This window comes from Filicampus tigris, chromosome 11 (genome assembly GCF_054856515.1).
Source record: "Filicampus tigris isolate MCC_2025a chromosome 11, RoL_Ftig_1.0, whole genome shotgun sequence".
Classification (NCBI taxonomy): domain Eukaryota; kingdom Metazoa; phylum Chordata; class Actinopteri; order Syngnathiformes; family Syngnathidae; genus Filicampus; species Filicampus tigris.
In genome coordinates this window covers 3,832,061-3,858,212 of record NC_141227.1, presented here as the reverse complement: position 1 = coordinate 3,858,212, position 26,152 = coordinate 3,832,061, and the positions used below count along the sequence as shown (strand labels likewise).

The following is a 26,152-nucleotide window of genomic DNA, read 5'->3' as shown; positions in this document are numbered from 1 at the left end:
CACGCAATCGCATTGTCTGGAATCGCGATTTCGACCAAAAAACGCAAAATCGTTCAGCGTGCAGTATTTAATTAAATCAATCGATTATAGTTGACGTTACCCACCAAACAAAATTCGAATGTTGGAACACACTTACGCTACAGTTACTATAGTTCATTTCTCACCTGCACTGGATATCTTCCTGTAATGCCATCATCATGGTCAAGTGCTGATCCACATCAGGCTGACTGGCAGGTTCACTTTCTCCCCGCAGAGGATCATGCATCAGTTTAAGTTCACTCTCCCATGGTAGAATATAAGTATGACCATAGTAAAATCCCAGTGGAATCTTTGCACGAGCATTGGTACTGCCATAGCGGCCAATCACAGTGATCTGAAAGTTGTGGAAAGAGAAAAACAAAACAAGGGACGTGATATAGTGTACATCCCCATGACAGTTCTGCAAATCCAAAATCCAACAGTAATCAACGTCTGTGACAAACTATTTTAAACAGGAAAGATTCCGCTCCAATTATTTGCAAATGCTGAGAATGCAATTCTACAAACCAAAAAACAATTTATGTGAAGGTTAAAATTAATCAAAAAGAAACAGATACGAACCTTCATAAACCTGCAAACGGGTGGAGGCAGCAAGTCATGTAGAATGAGGGAGTGAGTACTGATGTCGGTGGCCACCACCAGCCTGCGGCCGTCCACCTCCTCACCTAGCGTCCAAATGTCTATGGACAGAGAGGCCAGGTCGCTACAGGTCGGGATGAGAGCATCAGTCAGCAGGACGGGTCGACCAAAGTCCAGCGTCACAAAGCGACGAGCTCCTGGGAGGAGAGAAGACAGAATTGTTTCGACTGGGGATAACGTCGCTGGTTTTGCACAGTTTAAGGAAGCGGTCACAACACATAACCAAGTGATGAGAAAGTACTCTGTGGCTGCAAAATGATGACGTGTTTCACAGCATGACTGTTTGCGGTGAAAAGCTCATTGATGACCTATTTTTCCATTGTTGACATCAGTATAGGTTAGCCATACATTCTATTTAATTTCATCAACTAAAGGCAAGATTTGTTACAGAGTCATATCAAGAAGATCACGTTCTTTTAACCATGGAGACACGAATGATCCCAAATTAAAAATACAGCGCGCTCCATAATATTCGGCACCCCGGTTGAGGTGTGTTAATTGTGTTAAAATAAATTCAATTTTTGGAGCAGAAAGCATACTCTCATACTGAAAATTGTAGAACTGATTCACCAGACACAGAATCAAGCTCCTTCCATGGCCATCTCAGTCCCCAGACCTCAACCCCATTGAAAACCGGTGGAGTGAGCTAAGAAGGAGAGTGCAGAGGAGAGGACCCAAGTCGCTAGAGGATTTAGAGATTGTGCAAAGATCCATCTTGCGAAACATGATAGGGGAAAGGGTTATAATAGATTTTTCTTTTTAGCTTCATTTGACTTTTGTTTTCAAAATTCAGTTAGTTTAAGTTACTTTTTAGAGCAGGTTTGTTAGTTTTTAGTAATTTTTCTTTCTGGTTCTTTTTAGTTTAGTTTATTAGTTTTAATTTTTTTGAAAGTATACGTAGTGTTTGTTGATAAAAAAAAAGATCACTAAGTATAGTGTAATAAAGTAAACTACAATTCTCAAAGGACTGTTTGACCTTCCTTCTTCGCTATGGACGTACAGCAATACCAAAATATATAAATATTTAAAACAGACCCTGAAATATGAGACAAAAACAAAGGATATTTTCGCTGTAATTAGATTTCATTTTAGTTTTACAAAGGTAAGATGTAGTTTCAGTTACTCTTCATTTTTTTTCGTTTTTATTTTATTTTGTTACAAAACTTTTTTTTTCAATTTTAGTTTTGTTATTTCTAGTTTTCGTTAACTATAATAACCTTGACAGAAGACTAGGTAATGTTTTATTGGCAAAAGGGGTTTATACAAATTATTAACATTAGGGGTGGCAATAATTGCGAGATGCCTGATTTGAATTGATTTTAAAAAAAATTATATATTTCTTAGTGTGGCATTTTTGTTGGATTTTCCATTTTTTTAATATTATTTTGCTCCTATGTTATTCGGAAAAAAACTGAATTTATGTGAAAGAACTAAAGAACACCTTAACCAGGGGTGCCAATAATTAGGAGGCCAGTGTGCGTCATATACCGTAAATCAAATACACTTTTTGTGTATTATTAGCCATTCTGAAGGCAGTACTCATAGGGCATGCGTAGACTGCACTAATTTACAACTGACTGAAAAGCAACACTGCTCCGTGTAAGGTCTATAATTAGGAGGTCATCATGACAGAATGTGTTGATCCAATATAAAGAACACAAAAATGCAGTTTGACATACTGAACTGACAAAAAAAAAAAAGGGTGAGCAAGTGACACAGACGTGGCATACCAGAGTGCATGCGCTCTATGATGATAGACTGGTGTGGAGGAGGCTGCAGAAAGTGAGATGCCTGAGAAATAGCTAAAGCCAAACCACTGCCCATGGGGCTCTGCGGGGAAAGAAAACAATAAAATAAAATCAAATAAATGCTTGCTTCATATTAAATATGAAAACACATTTCTGCTTCCATTGAAAAAAAATTTGACTTTTGCCGGAAGGGAATAGTAGCAGCATCACTCACCGGCTTGGCTTTTTGGGAGTTTTTGTGTGGTGCCAGGTTAACAGGCCCAGGGTCCATCATAGAGCCAGGGAAGAGGTGAGCCAGCTCAGTGCTAAAAGCTGCAGACACAGCCTCATTCGGTGGTGTGAGAGGAGGTGTCATGAAGAGGGGTGTGGTCTTAGGTGTTGGGGGGATGACATCGGAGGGATGAATGAAGAAACCCGGAGCACAGGAGGAGTTGGAAGGCACTGAGTTGTGGATGGGCCCCACACCAGAGGCGGCCGCGGCAGCTGCAGATGTGGTCTGGTGCAGTTTGGCTTCGAGCTTGGCCTTCTGCTTGCAGCAGACACAAAGACATTTACTCAGGGTTCGACATCAACAGTGGCCCGGTAGCCTGGCATGTCATTGTTTGAGTAAAAATTACATGACGAAAATTCTGAATGATAGTTGTGAGTTTTGTGAAACAAATCAACACACAGAAAGTACAGTCTGAGATTATTATTCTGTATTTTTTATTTTTTCATTATATCTATATTTATTATAGCTGTAATATATATCAATATATAATGTTAATAATTGTTTTATTTGGATTGATTTTGACTGTCTCAGAGAAAAACTCTTTCCTTAAGGAAATTGCTGTACTCTTACTGTTCTCTAATATTACCGTACCTAATCTAAAACAATTATCTGTATTTTGATACTCACAGCTCCAGATTCCATTATTATCTAGGCATGGGCCGATATTAAATTCTGACAGTATGATCACCGTGAGCAAATACATTACGGCACCACAGTCAAATTTCATTTTTAAAACATGTCAGCAAATAAAAATTGCATTTTCTTTCTCCATTGGACACAATCTATTGTATTTTTAAACAAATTACAGTATTTGGTATGTTAAAAAACATGTACCACGTTAAGTTCAAATAAATAAATACAAATAAAAAACAAAAACAGTTGAGAAAATGTGTTTTCCTCATCAAAACTAGTTAATCACTTTTTGTGCATATGCGGTATGTAATATGATGAGGTGATATACTTCGGGCTGGGCCGATAATTCAATATCGATATGTATCGCGATTGACACGTGATCGATACCAAAAAAAAAAATGTCTTCGATAAAACGCTCGATAGAAAAAAAGAAAAACAAACCCGATCGCAGCATAGTGCGTGATGTAGGAAGCTCGCTTCCGCCTCCAAACATGAGACCGTGGGCTACGCTCGCGGGCCCGGCGGCCGTGCGGTATGCTCGCGTCCTGCGCGTCAAATAAATGACTACTTGACTCAGTACAACTCTTACAATTAAATTATATTATGCATGATAACCCTATTAAAAACCCATGGATGGAGCCATGGTGTACAAGTAGAGGAGTTCTTGTCTTTGACATGCTAGCAGTAGTTAGCCTTATCCAACACCGGCATCGCACTCAAAGTAAAATAAAGCAAGTAAAATATGAATGGGCTATGGCAATAATGAGTCCGCTAAAAAGATAAAGTAGTCCTAAGACGGTTGGTCAACGATGATGTATGCACTGCAAGAGAGTATTCGTTCACTTACATTGGATGAACATTGAATGCAGGCTAATATATGTCAACAACTGCTTTGGGGTAGACCTAATGCAAATACGATATCGATATCGTCCAATATGAAACACTTATATCGTGATATACTTTTCACTCATATCGCCCAGCCCTAGATATACTATACATTTAAATGGTTTCACAATCAGAAGAGCCCTCCAAAGGAAAGCCATAACTACAGTGTGGCCCGTGAAAAAATGTTTGACATGCCAGCTTTTCGACAATAAATGTATCATTAATTCATTATAATTTAGACCACACATTAAAATCCTGATGTCCCTCCGGCCAATATAATTGCACAATGTACTGCATTTGAATATAACCTATTTTTTGTTTGTTTTGTTAGGATTGTTTGTTATCATATTTTTCACATCACTGAAAATTAGGGTGATCCCTTCAATAAATCATCAAGATTAAACTACAGGTTGAATGACTCTTCATAGTGTTTTTTTCACCTGCTGCTGCAGTTTGAGCAGCTGCTGTTGTTTCTCCTGTAGGACCTGTAACTGTTGTTCGGCTGACACCATGGCATGGGACAGAGACTGCAGAGCCACTTGTGCTGCAGAACTGAGAGCTGTAGAAGCTTCGCCAACCGTTCCTGTTGACAGGCCGCCAACCGCAGGGGTAACGCCAAATGTACTCACTGAGGATAAAGCAACAAAAACACCAAACAGCCCATATGGTGAGTTGACCTGAGTCAATGGCATTGAAAATGAAGATATGTCATAAATTCACCAGTGAACATGCTGGCATCATCACGCTCCACTCGAGTACCGTCACTAGTGGCGATGCAAGAGAAGTGCAAAGGCTCCACCTCTAGGAGCCCCGTTAATGCGGTGAAGCTTCCTTCTGCTGCTGCACAGCTACTTACTTTGCCATTCCCTGCAGAAAAAAACAACATTAAATAGAGAATCCAGTAGTTCACTTTCGAAATAAAAGGCAATCTCTCCAATGCTTCGAAGGGCAAGTCCACATGAGCAATTTTAAGACCACATCTTTTTTTTAGCCCTGAGTGGAGCTACGATAGATTTACGTCTACATGCGACAGGGTTTTTAAAAAATATATATCTGCCCACAGGATAACAAAACTGTCAGCAGATTTTGTAAAGATTAAAAATAAACCTGATGTACAGTATGTTTAAAATCAAGACAACAAAAAGGATTTTTTTTTTATCCGCCCAAGCGTGTTATGTCATTTTGTGTTTGTCACTGTATGAAACGAGTAAGAGCTTTGAAAAGGAAAACAAATTTTAAAAATACTGTTATTCAACAATTGGGAGCAAGAACATCTGAGATGCCATTATTATCACTTGGGCCCTCAGAATTATCCGCTTCTTACTAGAAAGTGCGTTCCTCTTACCTGAGAGAATGTCAGAGAGGTCAATCTCATCTGACTGGACCCCAATGCTGCTATTGAAGGCATTCTTACAGGAGGAACCACTGACCTCCAGGTCAAAGAGCACTGGATCAAAAGGAGAGCTGTATAGCCCATACCTGTAAAGAAACCAACCAGAGATACTCTAGTAAAAGATGACTCAGACAGAAAAAGTGCCTTGTCCTATAACGAGGAAAAATATAATAATAATAATAACAACAACAACATGTAAATATAAACACATATTTTCAATAAAATAAACTTAAGTAATCCAAATGTGAAACTAAACTGGCAATACAATGACCTTGCATTTTGGTTGTAATAATTGTGACATCAGATGCTTACTACTTTATCAAGACCGCCTTTCTAAATAAGTAGTGACAAACTGGAAAATACCTGGTCTGCAGCAGTGCCTCCATTGGGGTGAGTCGGTCTTGCAGCTGTCTTGAGATGGCCGTGAGTAGGGAAGCACAGGCAGTGCTACACCCTGCAAGATCCTCCTCCTTTACGTAGTTCAGCAACACAAAGTACCAGAAGACTGAGCCTGGATGAATACATTCAAAGAAAGTACAGATCAGATCAGATCAGATATGGGAATGGTTCCAAGTGTTGTCTCGTGTTGCTGTTCAGCTACATACCGCCTGTTGCTGCAGCAGGCAAGTACGGCATATTGTCCAGCAGAGCCTTCAAAAGACTTGTGACAAAACCTTGTTGACTGGGATCACCTTTTCCATTGCTTCAGAAAGAGGAGAAAATAGTATGCTGACATTAAACCAAAAGAAAAGGAAAACTACCTCATCAATAAGGAAATGGTCAATGTCTCTTACCTGATGCAAAGCGCAAGAAAGCGTGCACACTTGTGAGCTATGCTCCGGCCGGCCTCAAAGAAACAAACTGCAACAATATCCATTAGCCTCGATCTGGTTTTGGCCAGCAGCCCCTCCTTTCCTTCTCGTAAGCTAAAAAGAAGTCATGAGGATAACATGAGCAGCATTCTAATGACGTAATGTATACAATACAAACCTATATGCTGAAAAAATAGGCCTAGAAAAATTGAGTATTTCAATAGTCTATTTCTATCACGGATTTCACGTATTGTGGGGGTGGTCTGGAATGTAAACCCGGGAACATGGCTTAATCGTACCTGCACGGTCCGTTGGAAAAAACCCCAGCCAGCCAGCACAAGATGTCCAGGATGAGGCCTTGGGCATGTTCTGTCGAGAGGCCTCCCTCTGTCCGCTGGCACAGTGCATCCAGCAGCTTCTCATGGAAGTCTGGAAACTGCAGCATTGCACAACGCTGGACCCTTAAACAGAAAAGGAAGCCACGCTTCAATTTTTAACTAGATAAATATTAAAAATGTTCTTCATACAAAGCGCACCCACACTGTAGTGTAGCTGCTTTAACCCGTAGTTTTTCAGACAATGTCTGTGGGTTAGAAACAGAACTAAGGGTGCGAGAGTGAAAGTCAGTCAATCAATATGTAGAACATATACTGTACACTACTCACAAAATGTTAGGGATACAGTATTCAGCTTTTGGGTGAAAACTCTGGCTGAACCTATAAACTAAAATGCAGTATCAAGACCGAATTTAATTCAACGTACTCAATGCTAACTATTCCATATCACAATACTTTGCACAACTTGCTGTTCTCTAACAAGGAGCTGAATGGCAAAATTCCCCCAAATTTTAAGATGCTTTATCTATGAATAAACCAATACACTTCCTGGTTCAAATAGAATGAGTATTTTAACAGTCATCTCAATCATGCTATTCACATCTTGAGACCAAAATGACAAGATAGCACCGTGTAACAATGATAACGTCCGCAGTATGGAAATATTTTAATGCGAAAAGCGGAGACAACGGCGACTTCAATGTGTGCAAATTGAATTACGCGTGGCGAAGAGGATAGGACTGTCTTTAACACAATTTAAAACGCCAATTGAAAAACTGACATAACCTCAAAAAGGATTTAACCGTTTTACTTAATTTAAACAATTGCCCCACTAGCCATATAAAAGTTGGATGTTGGATAGTTTTGTTAAAAAAAAAAAAAGAAAAAGAAAAGACAAGAAATGAAGACAATGTAAATCTAGTAAATCTTATCGCCGATGTATCGGATCAGGATTTGGTGTCGGCACTTCCTCAAAATGAGCCGACTCAGACTCGAATCCCCAAAAATGTGATAGGAATACACGTATCTAGTAAACAGATTACGGCTAAGCACAAGCATACAAAATGTACAGTGTCTGTAAGTACACGTCAACAATTCTGACGATGAATAAGAATTACTAGTGCAGTGCAGCCCGGTGTAAAACAATGAACAATTGACTGCACAGCAAAGCGCAGAAGTAGCATCGATGGTGCAGAGTGGCGCTGCTCCGTGGGGCGGCCTGTGTTGGTGGGAAAGGCCGCTGCGTTGTAGCCCTCTGGCTCCACAATCATTAACGCTTCTGTGTTTACTGACCCAAAATCGGTGGATCAATGCAGTAACAACATTAAGTCATAGCTACGTTTAGCTGTCCCGGTAAGCTGTTGCGATATATTCCACTGGTTTCGACACCGTGTTTAGTTCTAGTTTGGCAAATCTATAGTCACTGACATCTACTATATCTATCTATCTATCTATCTATCCCATTGACTGTCAATATAACCTATCTAACATGGCTGCTGTTAAATTTGTGATTGGAAGAGCAAATCATTAGCTGGAAGCAGAGCAAGTGAGCGGAACTTCCACCTACACACATTCTGCCGCGGAAGTTTGGTTTACCAACTGACCATAATTGTTCAACGTCTCAAGTACGCTACAATACAATAAATATGAAACATTGTGTGGACAGTAATTTGCCAAGAAAAAAAAACTAAACAAAAAAAAAAAAAAAAAAAAAATCAGAAAAAGCTTGGTAAAAAATAAATTAAAAATTAGAAAAAAAAGAAAGAATGCCAGACCAAGAAAATTCAGCAGGGGTTCACTATAATTACAACCTGCTGCTGTAGACTTCAATCCATTTTACCTCTCTTTGGGAATAGATGTCTTTTTGAACCTTCTGATTGTAACAGACACTTCCTGCAACAGGTCGCAGCCTCTCAGGTTTTCTACTTTCTTGGAAGATGTTTGACCATCTGGTTTAACGCCAGACACCTTGTCCTGCATAAAATAAAACATGGTTTATTTGTGAGCTTGCATAAATCATTTAACAACTGTCCCTCATCAGTCTCATCAGGCTTGTTAGCCACTTTAATTGTGTTAAACGATCTAACATAAATTATATACCACTATGAAAAACTAGGAGGGTGGCATGAGGGTGTTCAAGTCCGTACCTTGGAGGCCTGAGCCCTCTGCAGCAGAGTGGACAACGAGTGCGATTTGGAGCACTGGGGTTTGGCACTTGGCATTCTCACAACAGGTCGGGGGCTGTCCTCCATGTTTTTGTCACTCGCTGCTTTGATATGAACCAGGAAGGAGCGGTACTTTCCACCAGCCATGCCTGCAGACAAGGTATAAACTGCACTGAAGAACATTGAGATACTCAACTTCATGTGTTGGCTTCATCAATCCCGATTGGGTGCAGGTTATGTTTAAACAAGATTTGCCTTTTCATACCTTTGACCAACTTTGGGCTGGTGAGGCTGAGCATGCCAGCGTGACCTGAGAGATCCAGCCCACTGGCAAGCCACACTGGTCCACACAAAATATCCTCTTTGTGCTCTTCTAAGAATGGACATAACATGGAGCCTGCAACAAATACATGGCAATGTTTTACACATGATGGAGAGAAATGGCCCTTAAACGCAAGTGTAGTGCGGCAGTTCAATTTCAGATCCAATATCAAGTGTGATTCCAGTTATTTAGAAGGGGTTGGGACGAACCAAAACATTATCTTTGGTGGACTTTAAAGTCACTGGTAGGGATGGGAAATGATACGATTTTTACAATTCCATTTTTGATTCTGTTTAATGATTTGTTTCTTATCAATTTGCATCGATCCTTTTTGGATCGTATTTAATGACTGGTCGGTGTCGAAGCTTGGCTCCACAGCGACAACAAACGCATGGCGCACAGTCCCTACGAGTGCCGATACAAACAAATCGTGGGGCCATGAAGGACATGTGCCACTGAGTGTTAAAAAAAAAAAAAAGTCTGACACGCCAGACTTTCTGTGTCGTGGTCGTGAGGCATTCTAGCCACCAGATCGACAGTCTTTTGTCACACTAGACGTGGTAGGACGTTTTGCGACAACTTATATTCAGCCACGACGTTGACCGTTATCAGTGGCATGTCTGTCTGGTCCAAATCGGGCTACAGTCGTGTAGTCTGGGCTCGGCATGATGAGGATAAGCAGTTAAGAAAAAGAAAACAGAGGTGCGGGTGACTTCAATTCTCACCTGATGTGTCCTCTATGTCCATAAGCTGGATGTCCTCAGTGAAGTCGTGCATCGAAGGCCGACCATTCTTCTCCCCGTTGGCATGGAGGACATTGGAGAGGGGGAATGTGATTTGTCTATCAACGGCGGTCTCTGTCAAAGAAACGCATTGTTAGGTGATCAAAGGCCCAAGGGCTGCAGGGTGCATGTGAGGATGTGTCCGTCAGTTGGGACGCTGAATAAACAAGTGAGGCGCAAGATGCAAAACGGTGGTCAAAAGTGTCCAGATACACCATGAAGTGCATTTTGCCCATTAATGATTTTAGTTACTATTTGTGTTTGTACTGTGGAAAAAGTCATGATCTGATAGGAAATCTTGAGTTTTCCTTCAGAATGAATACTTTTTTGGTATTCTATACTAAATACTAAAGGTGCACCAAAAATTCAGTCACTGTTTCAGTCCCAATTTTGAACAATACAGCCGAAACAGGATGTCATAATGGAGCACGCAAAAACCCGAAACACAAGCACTCTGTGGGCGGAACCAGTAGAAAACCCCAGTCTCTGTCGCTGGCAGATGACTGGGACATTGCGGGGCACCGCCTTGAAGCTCAGGGTAAGGTTAGACTTAGAAGAAAAAGGCATGATTGGTTATTACCTGGGCCCTGAGTAGTTGTGATGTCATTTTCAGTCGACAGAAGTGACAAAATGAGATGGCTAAAAATGGGTGGATTTTGCTGCTTAACTTATATTCAACAAACGCAACATTTATCAGAATGCCTTGTTTCAGATAGTGGGCTTGCATAGAACATATTCTTGAAAAAAATGTTTGGGTTGACTTCCACTTTAAGGAGCTATTTCATTGTTAAAGTTTTCATTTCATTTCGTAAGACATGCGGCTGCACTTTTTGTTACAATTTGAAAACAAAGATTTCTATTTCCCAAGATAAAAAGCAAGCATGTCGCAAATATGAAAAGCTGTTTAATAAACATGCTTAAAGGCATTTCAAAAGCTGTTTAATAAACATGCTTAAAGGCATTTCAACAAAGTGTTGGAGTTCGGATTATTAAAAATTTGTACAGGAATATTAGGTTTTATATTGGCTTATATAGGTCTTATAGGTATTATAAGGTCTAGCAATAACAAATGTGCGTCCTTACCATTGACCTTTCCCAGGCCAGGAGCTTTATTCTTCAATAAAGTGATCTGGATCTGAGGAATGTTGACAATGTTGGCATTCAGGACAAACTTGAAGTCCACATGACCAACCATGCAGGCCTTCGGCAGCACCAGTTCAAAGACATGCTCATCCCAGCTGGAACTACACAAGCAACACACAAACACCATTGCCTCACCTGCTAATTTATTCAATGTTGTCATACCAAGTGGCCAGTGTTACAAACCTATCACTCTGAAGCTTCCAGGTGCGGGTGTGTTGGGCTGCATCCCCATGGTGCTGCTGGTGAAGATGCTGTGGATGGCGCCGCTGCTGCTGCTCTTGCTGTACCTCGACCCAGCAGGGTGGCACAGTGGCTGAGAAGCGGGGCGTCAACGTCTCAAAGCGCGTCAGCTCCACCAGCGACATTAAACTCTCCGTGGTCAGCGGTTGGTCCACCAGAAGTTCTACTCCTGTGCAAGAGTTTAGCGTGTGTGGAAAATCAGGCGAAATATTAAAGAATGTCAATTCACTATGTAATTTCTACCTGAGATCCCAGGACTCGAAGGGTTGGAGGAAGGCCTGGCCCACTCCAGCAACAGTTCAGCCCCTTTAGAAATGGGGCCATCAATAAACATGTCTCCATCATCTATATCATCACAAACACCTCCAATTTGAAGGAAATGAAGCTCTCCACCTGTAGAGGAAGAATACAATTAATACTAACATACTCCGATGCTTCATTTAAACATTCCGCTTGAAAATTTCTAGCAGTACTCTTTGCAGTAACTGTGCCAATACAATCAAGTTGTTACAATATATTATACATTCAAAAATGTCGGGCACCAACTGTGTACTGGCATGTGACATTGTAAAATAATTAAATTGTTCTTGATGTGATAACGGTACTAAACATTGAGTCTCTAATGCAGAGTACATTTCATAGAGTAAATTTTACTCTTTAAAAAAATTGTATTTGGTCCCAAGTAAACAGAGCAAAACTTGAGAATAAATTATTTAGTGTCAAATTCTCAAGAGTTAGATTTAGCTGAATTTTCGCTGAATATTTTACACTCAAATTTTGTGTACTGGGACCAAATATAGTCCTTTTAGAGTACAATGTACAAAATTTACTGTGTATATTCGACACAAATGATCATAGTCTTTATATCCACCCCCCAAAAATAGCTGTTTTTACTGTGCATGTGTGGGCCTTCTCTGGGTGTACAAGATGCTTCTATGCAGATTTGGATAATTTAAGAGTGATTCCATGTATGTGTGAATGTGATCTTATTGGGAATGGTCGTTTGTATGTATCTGCACTGCAAGTAATGTGCCTAGGTACAGTGCAAAACAAATGCACCATCCAACTTGTTTTATGCCACAGTTGCCGTAATTTAAAACCCGTTGCAATTCCACCTGGCATTTTTTACCTGAATGCCTAAAAGGTGCACCCAAAGTAAATTTGAAGCTGTACTTGAACCATTTTGAGTATCAGCATAGTTTTGGTCTCTTTTGAAGATAACACTTTGGATTTTTCTCCTCAACTGTCAGAATCTATTAAGTGCTACTGGCACTGAATTATGGAAGTTTGAATACATTAAAGAAGGTGCATTTATGTCCGCCTATTTTTTATGTTTTATTCAAAAAATCTGTGGAAAATAATGTAGTAGTGTGGTGGACTAAAATAACACAACAGGATTACAGCTCAAAGGGTCATCCAATTCCATTTCAAATTTGACAATAATAAGACAGAAAATGAGCATTTTACACAAGTTTTACTAAGGACATGTCCAGGCGAACCAAAAGTGTGCCATTTGGGTGATCCAATTGCAACCATGCTCACATACGTAGGGGAAAAAGGCTGCTATTGTGGAATGCTTCAACCATCATGAGTTCTAATGAAAAGTAAGACTTGCCGCTATCATGTCGTACATCCAGATAAATAAAAAAAAAAACGCGAAAAAAATCAAAGAGGGTGACGCCTTACGACGTGCGTGATGACGTGCGCTCTGACGCATGGCCTAGCGTCGCTGCCGGCGGCTTTGAAAGTGTGTGTTACGCAAGTTACGCACAGTGTGTGGTTTTGTTCAAAAGAGTTGCCATGTTTTTTTGGGGGAAGAATTTCATTGGCCGTTGAATGCGTCAATCACCAGCTTAGCAAGTTTGGTTGTGACTGCAAACACAATTGACGAATCGTCGATATGCAGGGGTGGTACTATTCACGCACATAATTTGTTCATTGGCTGTTGTTGAACGCCTGACACGGGAAACATTCATTTATTGGATCAAGTAATCAATCAATCAAACATGAGGTCCAGCCTATGTTTTGAAATATGGTGTGGCTAAATCGTCAAAGCTAACTCAATCTATGATGGAAAATATGTACAAAATATGCGTATCTGATAGCAACATGAAACAGTTGGAGCAGCTAATAAGGTGGCTTTATGGATGTCAGGCTTGTTGTGGACTAACTACATCACTGGAATACTTTTACAGGACCCTTGTCGATGTAATATGATCATTTCTGATTGATTATGAAATTGTGTTGGACATTTGAAGCTGAAATGGTGAGTTCCATATTTTTTGTGTGTTAGCGATTGTTTTGCCTTAAATGCTCGCCGAGCCTGCATATATGATTGTATCTTATAATGTTCGGTATCATTCGACTCTGCGGAAACTAGTTTTTTAACCATATATAACATGCCAGGGAATGCTTCGAAGTTGTTCTGTGTATAGCGAGTCCCGCGGGCACGACGCGAAAAACCCACGCGTGGGCCGATGGAATTACATCGGGTTTTAATTAACAGCACTGAACATTAATCAACAGTATCTAGATAGAAACTCTGTAACCACACAATTACTCCAGCACCAGAATTACTCTGGCATTTTCGCTATTCCGAACTGCAGGTAATCGCTGTGCAGTAGTAACACCTCCTTAGAAATTATATTTAAACACACAAGAATGGCATTTCTATTTCAGAGATCAGCAGTGATGCTGATGAAATTCAAACACTTTACCTTTAGTGCACGCACAAAGGCGGTCAGTCCCAGAGCAATAAGTTACAGAGACAAACGGGTCTATCTCTTCCACTGCTCCCTCTTTCTTAGGAGGTTCCACCTTGGTTAGAACCTCCAATGTGGACAGGTCCAGGATCATAATATTCCCACCCCGTGTCGTCACCACTAAGTGTCCCAGGCCTACCACTTCTTGTTTCTTGGACTCTTTTTGACTGGCCGAGGTGCTGGCAGCAGTGGCGCTGCCGCTGCTTGTGGCTGTCCCACACGCAGTACGAGTTAAAGATGCAGCAGACCCTGCCAAGCCAATTCCAAAGCGCGATGTGCCATTTTTGGAACCAGAGGGAGCCTCCTCTGGAGTCTCCTCACTTTCGTCTTCCCTGCTATCGAGCACATCTGGAGGGAGCAGTATAAGGGAGGTAATTGCATCACAAGGCTGACATATCTGCTGCACTTTAACAGGTTCCTCGTCCAAGGTTACGATTCGGGTAGAGTAGTTGAGCTTGTAAAGTGCAAGATAGCCTCCGCCGCTCGGGCACGTCTGCTGGTGGTCCCCTGAAGGCAGGATGAAAGTTGCTTGAGGAGGTGTGTCCTCTTGGTGGTTACCTTCCACTCCATTGGCAACTGGATGAGGGGGGTCCCCCTTCTGCTGGCTGCAGAGGGCAGAGTGCAAGCGGTTAAGATTGTTCAGGGCTTCCACTTGGTTCGCCGCACTCAGAGATTCTGCATTGCATGGCTGCAGCCCGACTAAAAGGTGCACCCCATCCCAGCATGGCGTAATTGAGTCCACACAAAGATTCTCCTCTTCCAGCTGTTTGGGCAACCTCAAACACTGCACTAGCGTTCCAGGTCGAGGCGGTGCAGCGGAAGTAGCGGCAGCTAATGTGTTCCATTTGTCCATCTGACCATCAAAGGCGGCCAGATTAGTTGCAGAGTCCGCAAACTGCTGAATGTACGTGATGGGAGGATCCTGGAGAAGAAGCTGCTCATGTGAGTCAAACTCCATCTCGATAATTTGCGGCACGGTGAAGCTCTCGTCGTGGAGACCCTTGCTCATTAGGTTGTTCATCTGAGCAAACACCTGCCCCGAGGTCTTGTCATCTGTCTCTCTGATACTGTATAGCAACAGCACAGGTATAGTCCTGTGCACTGATGACACAGAGGAGGGACTTGGAGGCTGAGAGCCTAGCAAGTTAGAAAAGCACTGTTCCTGGGCAGCAGTCTGGGAATTACACGTGTCTATTTCCATGGGACCTTGGTCCTGGATAGGTCCCGCTTGGAAGGGCTCGGGGGCGTGAGTTCTACAGGGATTATCAGACACCCTGCGAGTTGACGACGGGACTGTGGGGTGAGGTCCAGCTGACGGGTTGCTAAATGCTGTGCGGTAACTGAGCAGGCCTCCGGCCAGCAAGCAGGGGAAAGGAATGTTGTGCTGCTCGGGGACCTTTTCCTTTGCTTTGGCCTGGTTGTGGGCCTTGGCTTGATTCAGTGAGGGATTGGCACCCAGCTCCTCCAGGTCTTTGACTGTGTCCTCCAACACACTGGCCACCACCTCCCACTGGAGTTTCTCTGGCTGCTGGAGCACACTGAGCGCCGTCACTCCTAAGCTCACATCCATGCTCTCCCACTGGGACGGCTGGCCTGTAACGGAGGCTGAATATATTTAAAAAGTACAGACACATCTTCACATTTAGACTGACTAATAATGTCAACATTGAGGGAACCAGCTGATGAACGGAAATTAAATTACAAAAATAGATTCCCTGTGCGTGGGCAGCGTACCTGTTACTGACTCGGACCGGGAATGCTCATCGCTGTCCGAATCCTCCAACTGGTCATCACTTAGAGATCGTTAATAAATAAATAGAGGTCAGGAAATTAGCAGAATACAATGATGCAACAGAAAATGAGGTCAATCTCTTTCAGATGCATTTCCAATCATCATCAAAATTATTAGGAAAAGCACTAGAGACATTTTTTAATGTATAATATTCCAATTTCCATGCAGTTAGTAAGCTATTATTCAGACCTGAGAGCAGAAAAACCTTACTGTCCTTCAGGCATTATTATTTACATGCATAATGTCAAACAGTGAGGAAATGTACCTCCAAATTCGCGCACAACTAGCAAACAAATCTTGTTGGACTTCAGCACAAAATGGTGAATGAATAGCAAAACAAAGTACAATTTCGTAAAATAATGCATTTGTTAAAAGAATATGAAATCACAATTACAATATTAAAGGGAAAAATGCAACGAGATTATTTTCCAAAACCGTTCAGCTCTACTACTTAGAAGTGTTTAACAATTATTTCCCTAGGATGGACTGGTGACCAGTACAGGCCAGGATGTACCTCTCCAATCACCCCAAGTAAGCTGAGAGGGCGCTCAACCTCATCCACAACATTAATGAGGACAAGCAGTATAGAAAATTGACGCATGGGTGTTTTTGAATTCCTAAATATAACAACATACTCGTTAACTAAGACTTTATGTGGGTGATAATTGCTTATATTGTTTTGTTTTTTTTCCAAGAACAATTTGGAGGTCAACCAGCATCACAGAACAGATTGTAGTCGACTTTGGAGGTTCCACTGTATAAATAAGGCTCACCTATCTCCCTCAAGCTTGGGCAGGTCCGAGCACGAGGAAGACTCCTCGAGCCAGGCCAAAGTAGGTCTCCGAGACTCGGTCAGCGCCTGCTGGCTGTGCTCACCACCACACAGGATCAGCTGCCTCAGGATGGCCGGGTCATATGGGTTAATATCAAACTTCAGGTGCACCTGTATACAATAGCACACTTATATGAGTCTGACCATCCAAGACTACCATTTCTGACTGAAACTCTTCATACAGGACACAGCACGGATGATAACGATGTGTAATCTGACCTTCATCATTTTGGAGACATCCCAAATACAGATCTTGCCCCTCTTTGTTGCGACAGCTAAGAACTGTGGGCAGCTGCCAAAGCCGTAGCAGGCGATTTTGTCTGAACTGTCAGGGCTGTTGGGAAACTGAGCAGGACTGGTTGCCAGTGTCACTGACAAGGGAACATTTTGTGTGTGCTCACCCTTTACAAATGGACAATTAGGGGAGTGTCGCTCATGTTCTGACCTGGGGAAGGTGGAAAAATGCTTCATGGCATGCATACACACATAGTGACATAGTGACACATAGTCAACACTAAGGCTAGGTTTACACTGCAGGTCTTAATGCTCAATTTGGATTTTTGGAAAAGATCCGATTTTTTTGTGTAAGAGTTCATATTACATTATAAATGCGACCTCGGTCTTGTCTGTTGTATGAATACATGCGTTGCCAAAGTAACCCGCATGCGCAGAAGTAGAGACGACGTCACTCCCGAGTCCCGACGACGTGTTTGCGGAAGTAAATGTTCTCCAGCATGTCGTGGCATTTATACAGTGAAGCGATTAGGTAGGAGTTAGAAATAAATGCAGTATTATGAAGCAAGGCTTTAATATCTCATTTCATGGAGACATCACTAACGATGACGTCATGTCATTACCGTGCGTAAAAAATTAATCGATCTGAACCGTGGCTGAATTACTACGATCGCCATAAATGTCCACTTTAAGCTTTATGTTTCAAGTGGGATAAAAGTAAAATATAACGTCAATAGTGTTACTCAAAACAACTTTGCAGACTCTATCCTCTGCTGCCAGTACTTTCCCTCTGCCTTGCGCCGAGCGCATTTTGGGCTCCGGATGACGTCAATGTCGGATATATGCGACCTGGCCACGTTGAAAAAAAAAAATCGGATACGTATCCGATCTAGGACCACATATGAAAGCGACCCAGGTCGCATTTGAAAAAAATCGGAATTGAGCCGTTTAGACTGTCATAAGAAAAAATCAGATACACGTCGCATATTGGCAAAAAAATCCAATCTGGGTCGCATTTTCCTGCGGTGTGAATCTAGCCTAAAACATAGTCAAATACATTCTGTAGTTAATGGTATTCACTCACCACGGCTCATCCGTTGGTTCCCAACATACCAGACATACACTACAGGTGAAACACATGGCTCTGTCGTCCCCTGATGAAGCAGGCTATGCAAAGAGAGAATGGGTCAAGGTGGTTTATAATCACTTGCACTACCGATTGGTAACTGCTCATGTTTAAATTTACTTGAAAGGGGAAGTCAACTCCAAAATGTTTTTTTTTTTACAATATGTTTTATGTGACTTCACTAGTCAAAACATGGCATTCTGATTAATATGGCATTTGAGGAATATGAGTTAAGCAAAATCCACCCGTTTATGTCCATCACAGTTGCTCAGGACTAAGATAACGACCAATCATGGCTTAGCTTCAAAAAACAGGTTATTTTGCTGTTTAACTCATTTTAATCAAAATCCTGTGTTTTGATGAGTGGAGGCTCATAAAATATATTTTTGTAAAGAATTGTTTTAGGGTTGTCTTCCCTGTTAAAGGCCAGCGTCATCTTATATATGTACCATAAACCACCATCTATGGTAAATTGAGAAAAGATGATTTTCTCAGAGGTGATGAGCGTATATAGAGTTCTCCCTGAACCTACCTGGTGGTAAAACCCTGCCTGAGCCATTGGATCAGGTTGAGCCCACCTGTACCCAGCATGCGGCCATGATGTAAACGTCTCCCTCCTGTTGGCCTCGCTGTACATTAAAGATCTACAGGGGGCATAAAGAACATCAGAACAATCTCATATTCAGGAAATGCATACACATGATTCTAGGTGACATTGTACAGAAAAAAAACTATGCCTGAGAGATGAATTCATGACTGTATTCTTCATTTACTCATTTTTTAACACTTATACTGTTCGGTGTCACAGGTGAGGGGGAACGTGTGCTAACTGAATTTAGGCAAGAGGCAGCACCCCACCCTGATCAAGAAAATGCTCGTAAGACCTAGCTGGGGGTCCTGGAGAGGAGGCTCTATAAGGAATTCAAAGTTCAGCAGTGAAATTTTCATTCTGGTCCTGGGACAGTGCAGCAGGTCTACTCCTGTACATCCTGGAATTTGCCAACCAGTCTACATGTGGTTTGTGGACTTTGAGAAGGCGTTTGACCGAGTCATTCATGGCTTTCTGTGGAGGGTCCTCGGGAGTATGGGTTACTATAACCCCTAATTCCTGCACAACCGATGCCCGCACAACCGGTGCCAATGCTCGGTCCACATTGCCAGCAGTTAGCCTGATTTCCATTTCGGATTGAACTCGCCAATGCTGCTCTTTGCCACTGATTCTGATCAGAATCTTTACTGACACAAGAGGGAATGTCTTGTTTTGGTGACCTCAATCTCTGTTTAGGTGGCACAGATTATGCGTTCTGTTGTCTTTTGCCAAGATGTGATCTTCAACTCTTACTGGAGCGGCGGTTCGCAGCTGGGTGTGAAGCAGTTGGGAGGAGAATCAGCACTCCAGGTCAGGGATGTGATCCTGCCCCAAGTAGAGGAGTTTAAGAATCTTGGGGTCTTGTTCACAAGTGAGAAGATCAGCTGGTGGGTCAGTGCAATGCATGCAGTAAAGCAGACTTTGCATCAGTTTGTCGTGGTGAAGAAGGAGTTGAGCCAAAATTGAGAAGCTCTCGATTTAAAGGGACACTGGGATGAGCTTAACATTGGCACATGACATCGGTACCAAAGTGTCCCCCCAAAGGACTCTGTAGTGATTTAAGGTCTTTTTTGTGATTAGATTTACGACAAATTTCCACGCCCTTTATGTTATGTTTTCGGTCCCAGCGGTCTACGTCACGCGAGGAAGGCATGTGTGGTAATATTGCTCGCTTTGACAGTTCTGTTGTCTAAAACGGCGACCGATCGCCACCAAAATGCAAATGCACATTACTACTCTTGTCCACTTCAACCTGTGAAAGTATAAAAGTGTTCTACACAATAGTTTGGATGTATTGACATAAAACGTGATCTCATCATGATCACCTCCACAAAATCAAAAACACCGTGGCGATTGCTCCTCCACTTTCACAAGCTGAAGCGCACAAGAGCATGAATGCACACACGAACCCCGACTGGTTATATTTCGGACATTTAGTGACGCTAAACTCGTGTCTCAGGAGGGAGAGCGATGGTGGCTTGCAGCAGCAGCAGGCAGATTGGAGCCCCCAGCTTCCCTCCCTGGCTAAAGGTCGGATTGGGACGGCTAATAGCAGCAACTAGCTTCAGGTCGTTAAAACAAAAGGCGTTAGCACAACAACATTCGCTCCTTACTGTCCGCCCAGCGTGTGGAGGTGAAGATGAGCCTGTGTCTTCATGTCACCTCGCAAGCAGTCGGTGCGGTGTCCCTGCTTTTTGCTTGCAGCCGCCACCTTCTGCCCGAGTCTAGCGGCGTCAGAGTGACAAAAGCCCTCATCGAACAGCGAACGAAAAGTTCCAGCGAGGTCGACTGCACAGCCTAGTGTGGCCGCATTGGAATGTGCCATTTCGGCTGTTACCTTCCAAATTAGACGGCGCGTTGTAAGTATAAAAGCTGGGGGCATTTCTCATGCAAATAAATGTGCACGTCTACTCATTCCCACTTCAGTCTCTGTAAATATCCTGACTGATGTTTAATGCCTCGTCCGTCCTAACCGTGATCAGCAAAGAAGCAGTGTTTTTTTTTTTTTTTTTTTTTTTAAAGCAAAGAAGCAGTGTGCGCCTGTCCCAGCCTAAATCTATGTAGCTCTGCTGACTTCCAAATTTCTTCATTCTCATATAAATCAGCCACGGAGAGGTTAATCCTTTTGATATGGTGAAGTGGGCATTAGTAGGGATGTCCACATGAATTTTGGTGCCAATTGATCACCGTTTTTGGACGTCATAAGCAATGAAAGTACAATGATTTCCAATTGAGAGTTTGGAATCGGTTCCTCCTGTGACTCTGACCAAACATGGATGGAACGGTAGTGGGCGCGGCCATTGTTCTCATTATCAAGGGGCGTTGTTCAAGGAGACACTTATTTCCTAATTTCTCCCAAATGTATTGATAAAATAGAAAATGACAACTCTTAATTTTTCCTGATCAAAAAATATATAAAATGAACTTTAGTTAGTGAAAACGTGGCCATCGTCCCCACCCTCCCTTTAACTTCTCACCACGAGTGATGTTCATCAATTTAAGTCAGTGTTGTTCTTTATAGTTGAGGTTTAAATAAAAAAAAAATTTAAAAAAGGAAAAAATGGAACTAACATATTATGGTGCAATCAATGCCATGTCAATGCCAAAATATTACATTTTAAAAGATGCTGACTTTTGTAGGCATAGCAGAAATTCTTCTCCTGCTTGCACCAAAAACCCCAAATGGTTAATCGAGGAGTTCGTTCCTTCTTTTGCAGATTGCTCACCTATCTACAGAGCGTCCAGGGCCCACCCCAAGCTCAGGTCGGGCGCTTGACAAGAGGTAGGAAAGTCTGTCCATAATGGATGAGGCCACAGACAAGGCAGCAATGTTCTGGTTGATCTTCTTGAGCTCACTGACAATGGCACTGGCAACCAACTTCAGCACATGGTGAGGAAGCTGGAAGGTTACTGTCGCCCACTGAGGGGAAGAGAAGGAGGAAAAAGAGATAGCAATATTATTTAAAAATGTGCAGATCACATACTGCACATATCTACTCTTTTAGCATAGGTGACACAACACCTAAGTCATCTTGGATCCGTGCAAATCACGCATCACGGTTCGGGCCGTACATGGTCCACGGATTGGTTGGCGAAAAAAATATTAACTCTGTGCGTTCACATAAAGACAACATGATCAGTCCACATTCATTATAATAGCAGCAGAGGACCCTTTAAAACCCTCATTGATCATGTAAGTCCCACGTATGGGAGAATTTTGGCAACTAAGGGTGAAACAAGTCCATGGATAATTCGGTGTACCTCCCGAAAAAATGATCAAGGACTTTTTTTCTGCTTCGGTAACAGTTTATTTGGTTTGTGCGCTGTCATTAGCCCTGCCAAGGAAGCTGCAAACATTCTGAGAACGCAACATGCTGCAACGCAAAGGTTAATTTCAAAATAAAACCTTACCAAATAATACATTAATGCCAATGCAATAGCCTCTACGGGCTTTTATTTATAAGTTGGCCTGTGTGTTGGCGTGACCGCTAGCTTGACTTATCTTTTTGTCATTTCGGCTTTGCTGTGTCACAGTTTTTATTCCCATTACATAGTTGATACCAAAGTCAACACAACGCCATCACAAAATCATATTCATCCACTAATTTAGGATGCTAAGAACCCATTAATTACACCGTTATTTTATGACACAGCACAAGTCTCCGGTGTTTGTGGCCAACAGCTAGCTGCTAGCGGAGAGTGCTCGACTGGCAACAGCAAGTAGTCTGACAGCTGTTGCTTTGCTTTCTTTTTTTTTTTAAATGGTGTGGACAAAGGCTAGTTTGTAATTCACTCCCTCTGTTTAAAGGAAGAGGATGTGCCTTACAGTTATTATAAATTGTCTTTCTCATTCACGGTCCATGTATAAAATAAGAAGGCTTCCTACTTTGTTTTGCATATTTGACATTTTGCGTTGAATATTATTTAAAGAGGACGTATCATGCTGAATCAACTTTTTGGAGCATTTAGCCGTGTTAAAATGCCTTTTCCTCACCCAAAACACCCAAAAATGGTGGTTTTCCTCTCTCATCCATCTTCGAGCGTTCCTGCTCTTTACTCCTCTCTAAGCACCAGCTCCTCCCAACCAAAGAAAACGACAAGAGTCCTGACATTGTTACGTAACAATGCCCTGTACCGCCCCCGCTGAGTAAACACAAGCCCACTTTCTCTAGAAGCCAGCAGTGGTTGGCCAAACGCGAATATTTTTGCACCGGAGTTGGGGAGAGATTTTTGTAGTTGCAACGTTTTAGTTTATAAAATGTGCAAAAGGCGAAAATGCGTGTTTGGCTGTCAAAAGTTTTGATGCTTGTTCGATCTTGTGGGCGGTGCGCGCTGCCGGCTTTGGGTGCGGCAGCCACAGAGGAAGAGGCGGGGATGTGGTTAACCAGTCGTCTTACTTCCGAGTTAGAAAAAGCGCCACCAAAATAACTCTTCCTTCATAAGAAATTTGAGTGCCATTGTGCTCAAGGTAATATATCATCATTTATATGCCTATAGTTAACTGTGGAAAGCTTAAAATAGCATGATACATCCTTTAATGGGCAAAACTGTTTTATAAAATAAAAACAAAGTTCTTTTTTTTTGTGCTGATGCTAAAATTTTGTGCTGATCCTAAAAATGATTCCATCCGTGACCCAAGTCCGTGATCCGATCCGAACCGTGGGGTTTTTTTTATCCGTTGCACCACTAATTAATACGGAAGTCGATTGAAATAAATACATTGACTTATATTATCTTATATTTATCAAAACAAGATTCAAGTGACCCTATATCAAAATGTAACAATTGGCGACAAATTGTTTCGTCTCGCTTCACAGCCAGTATTACATAATTTAGTAATTGATAACCATGTATTAATTGATTCATTTGCATCTGCCTCATGATGAACAACTATGTGCTTCTTCAATAAAATTCTCCCACCCATTCATAATCTAATCAAATATTCCAACTCTACAATATTTTTAAAATGAGCAGTAGACATACAGTTTTAAAAAAAACAACAACAAAAAACACAAATAAAAATACTTTTACATAATAACCTAAATTCGAGAAAAATACAACACAGCATAAGTCAGAAGTTGGAGGAGCACATGCAAGAAAACAGGACTTCTAGGGAGTGTTCAGTTTTCGCTAAAGGTGTACCACTTAGATCATTGCGTGATTATCATGGAATTAAGCAATTCTGGCTTGGCAAGACTTTCACTCTCATACTGAACCCTAAACATGTGAAGCAACAGTAAGAGCAGGAAGTTGAGTGAAGCTGTGACACCAACCTTGGCCACTTTGTGATTGGCTGCTGTCTCGTGTGAGGTATTCTTCAGGCCTTCTTTTAGCTGTACGATAAAGAGTTCGTAGCCCTTGGTGTTAGAAACGTCAATCTTTTCCTGGCAGGCTGACAGCAGATGTTGGGCCTAAGCAGACAAACATATTTATTGGTCAAAACAACCCAGATTCGATTTCTTATCAGGGGCACAATTTTCTCTTGTTCCCTGAGCACATTAAACAATGCACGGCACCTGGTTTTGCAAGAGTAAACATGAAATGTAGGTCTGACAAAAGCTAAAAAAAAAAAAAAGATATCTCTGCTCGCACACCAACACTGCGACGCTTGTGTAGCTTCACAATACTGAGTAACACTTGTGCTGCTTTACAACACAGACGTCAGTGTACACTGATGTAGAGTCAAAATATTTTACCAAAGACGGGAGCAGTACCAAGCCTATAAAAACAGTAAAAGCAGAAGTAATACAGAAACAGTAAAACGGAGAAATGCACATTTTTTTTGCCTGCATGCCATGTACTGTCTTATAACATCAGGATTGCCACTAATTACAACAAATACAGTCAGCATATTTGCAAATTTGCAAATATTCTATTTGCTTATTCTATACCTGTCCGTCTAAATATGTCTTTACGCGAGACCAGGTGCAAAAAAAAAGGTCGGGGAGTGCAGTAGTGTGATTTTTAAAAAAATATATAAAACACCGACCTCATTGACTAATGAACTATGATTGACTTTCATCACTTTAAAGTTTACTGAAAAAAGCTGTAATCATTCAACCCCATATACTTGCTTTATATACAAATCATAGTTTTGTTTTCAGAAGAAATAATTTCCATAATTTCTCAGTAAATAATGCTTGGATGTTAAATGCCAAAGTGATGCAAATGTGTCTCAAAGGTGTATAAATTTGTTGTAGGGATTTTTGGTCAGGTAGAGGTCTGCATGTTCCAAAAATCAGTTGGGCCCTTTTCTGGAGAGAAAAAGATACCCCATGTCAGCGGCACCCCAACCACCAGGCCGACGGTACTGCTATTTGGTAGCAGGCCACACAAATATACCGTAATTGCCAGACTACAATACTAGGGTTGGGCGTCGTTTGAATTTGGACGATTCTGGTTCCGATTCCGGTTCTTTGATTCGATTCTGGTTGCTGACGATTCTCGATTAAGATTAAGAAGAGTTAATTTTGGACAAATCACATGAACTTCTCTGTTCTTCAATTTCATAAACGTTTTACTATTTGTAAACTTTATCATGGATTATTCAAAGGGCTGTTTTTAACCAGTATATTTATTTCAATACTTTTTTTGTATTATTAGTATTATTTTTCACAAGAGCTTTATTTGAGAAGTTCAAGACAATACAATAATGCATCTGTTACTGAAAGCATGCTACTGAACACCAATTGATTGGCTAACCTTGTCTTGCTTTAGAAATAAAATATTTGCACAAACACAGCGCTGCATTTTAAGGGCAAGCAAGGAAAGTCTATCTAATTGAAGCAGTCTATGTAGCCATATGATGTATCTGTATGTACGTATGCACAGTATTTATGCTGCAGCTGCGTACGCTATAAGCTACTGTAAGTATTAGCTGGATATGTGCATTTGTGTGTTGAACCTGTTGGCTCAATGTTGGCATTAGACATAATTAGCCGATTGTGACTATTGGGTCATAAGCTGTCAGTTTCTATGGCTAGGCGTCGGCCGAATGAGCCAGCCGGGCCGGCCCGGGCAGGATCACCGACCCTACGAAGGGCGACTGCTGCCACCGGTGTGTCCCAGAGTCACCGCCGCCGCGCCCCGCGCTTGCTGGCCGTTATGAAGCGAGCGGAGGGGCTGACCGAAAGGACCACGGCAGCTCGAGTGGGGGCGAGCTTCAGTGCTATTGCGATGCAGCTTTGGCGGCGGGAGCGCACACGCTTTTTAAATTTTTTAAATATAAATCCGTGGTACTTCGTTCGTATCTCTTCCGCACGGCTAACTAGGAATCGAAACTTATCACTGACATTCTAAAATCTGAACGGTTCTGGGAGAACCGGAATGATGGACCTGGTTCCAATCAATACCTCGGTGCCCAACACTGTACAACACACACCTGATTCAAAGCCGCAAAAGCAAAATTTT

General features: G+C 41.8%; 1 protein-coding gene across 2 annotated transcripts in view; it reads right to left on the bottom strand.

Moving 5' to 3' along the window:
- The window catches only part of birc6 (baculoviral IAP repeat containing 6), a 112,732-nt gene that overhangs the window by 77,640 nt on the left and 8,940 nt on the right, over positions 1–26,152 (bottom strand). For both annotated transcript variants that reach the window (XM_086044536.1, XM_086044537.1), the window contains exons 3-28: positions 24,016–24,153; positions 21,469–21,662; positions 18,686–18,797; positions 18,112–18,194; positions 17,013–17,238; positions 16,735–16,904; positions 15,904–15,962; positions 14,125–15,762; positions 11,651–11,800; positions 11,351–11,576; positions 11,108–11,268; positions 9,968–10,099; positions 9,186–9,317; positions 8,903–9,069; positions 8,596–8,729; positions 6,720–6,881; positions 6,403–6,534; positions 6,214–6,311; positions 5,972–6,119; positions 5,561–5,694; positions 4,936–5,082; positions 4,656–4,843; positions 2,641–2,952; positions 2,409–2,508; positions 601–815; positions 165–373 (exon numbers count right to left, since the gene is read on the bottom strand). In XM_086044536.1, the coding sequence (XP_085900662.1) occupies positions 165–373; positions 601–815; positions 2,409–2,508; positions 2,641–2,952; positions 4,656–4,843; positions 4,936–5,082; positions 5,561–5,694; positions 5,972–6,119; positions 6,214–6,311; positions 6,403–6,534; positions 6,720–6,881; positions 8,596–8,729; positions 8,903–9,069; positions 9,186–9,317; positions 9,968–10,099; positions 11,108–11,268; positions 11,351–11,576; positions 11,651–11,800; positions 14,125–15,762; positions 15,904–15,962; positions 16,735–16,904; positions 17,013–17,238; positions 18,112–18,194; positions 18,686–18,797; positions 21,469–21,662; positions 24,016–24,153 (5,567 nt within the window). The remainder of the gene's footprint in view (positions 1–164; positions 374–600; positions 816–2,408; positions 2,509–2,640; positions 2,953–4,655; positions 4,844–4,935; positions 5,083–5,560; positions 5,695–5,971; positions 6,120–6,213; positions 6,312–6,402; positions 6,535–6,719; positions 6,882–8,595; positions 8,730–8,902; positions 9,070–9,185; positions 9,318–9,967; positions 10,100–11,107; positions 11,269–11,350; positions 11,577–11,650; positions 11,801–14,124; positions 15,763–15,903; positions 15,963–16,734; positions 16,905–17,012; positions 17,239–18,111; positions 18,195–18,685; positions 18,798–21,468; positions 21,663–24,015; positions 24,154–26,152) is intronic.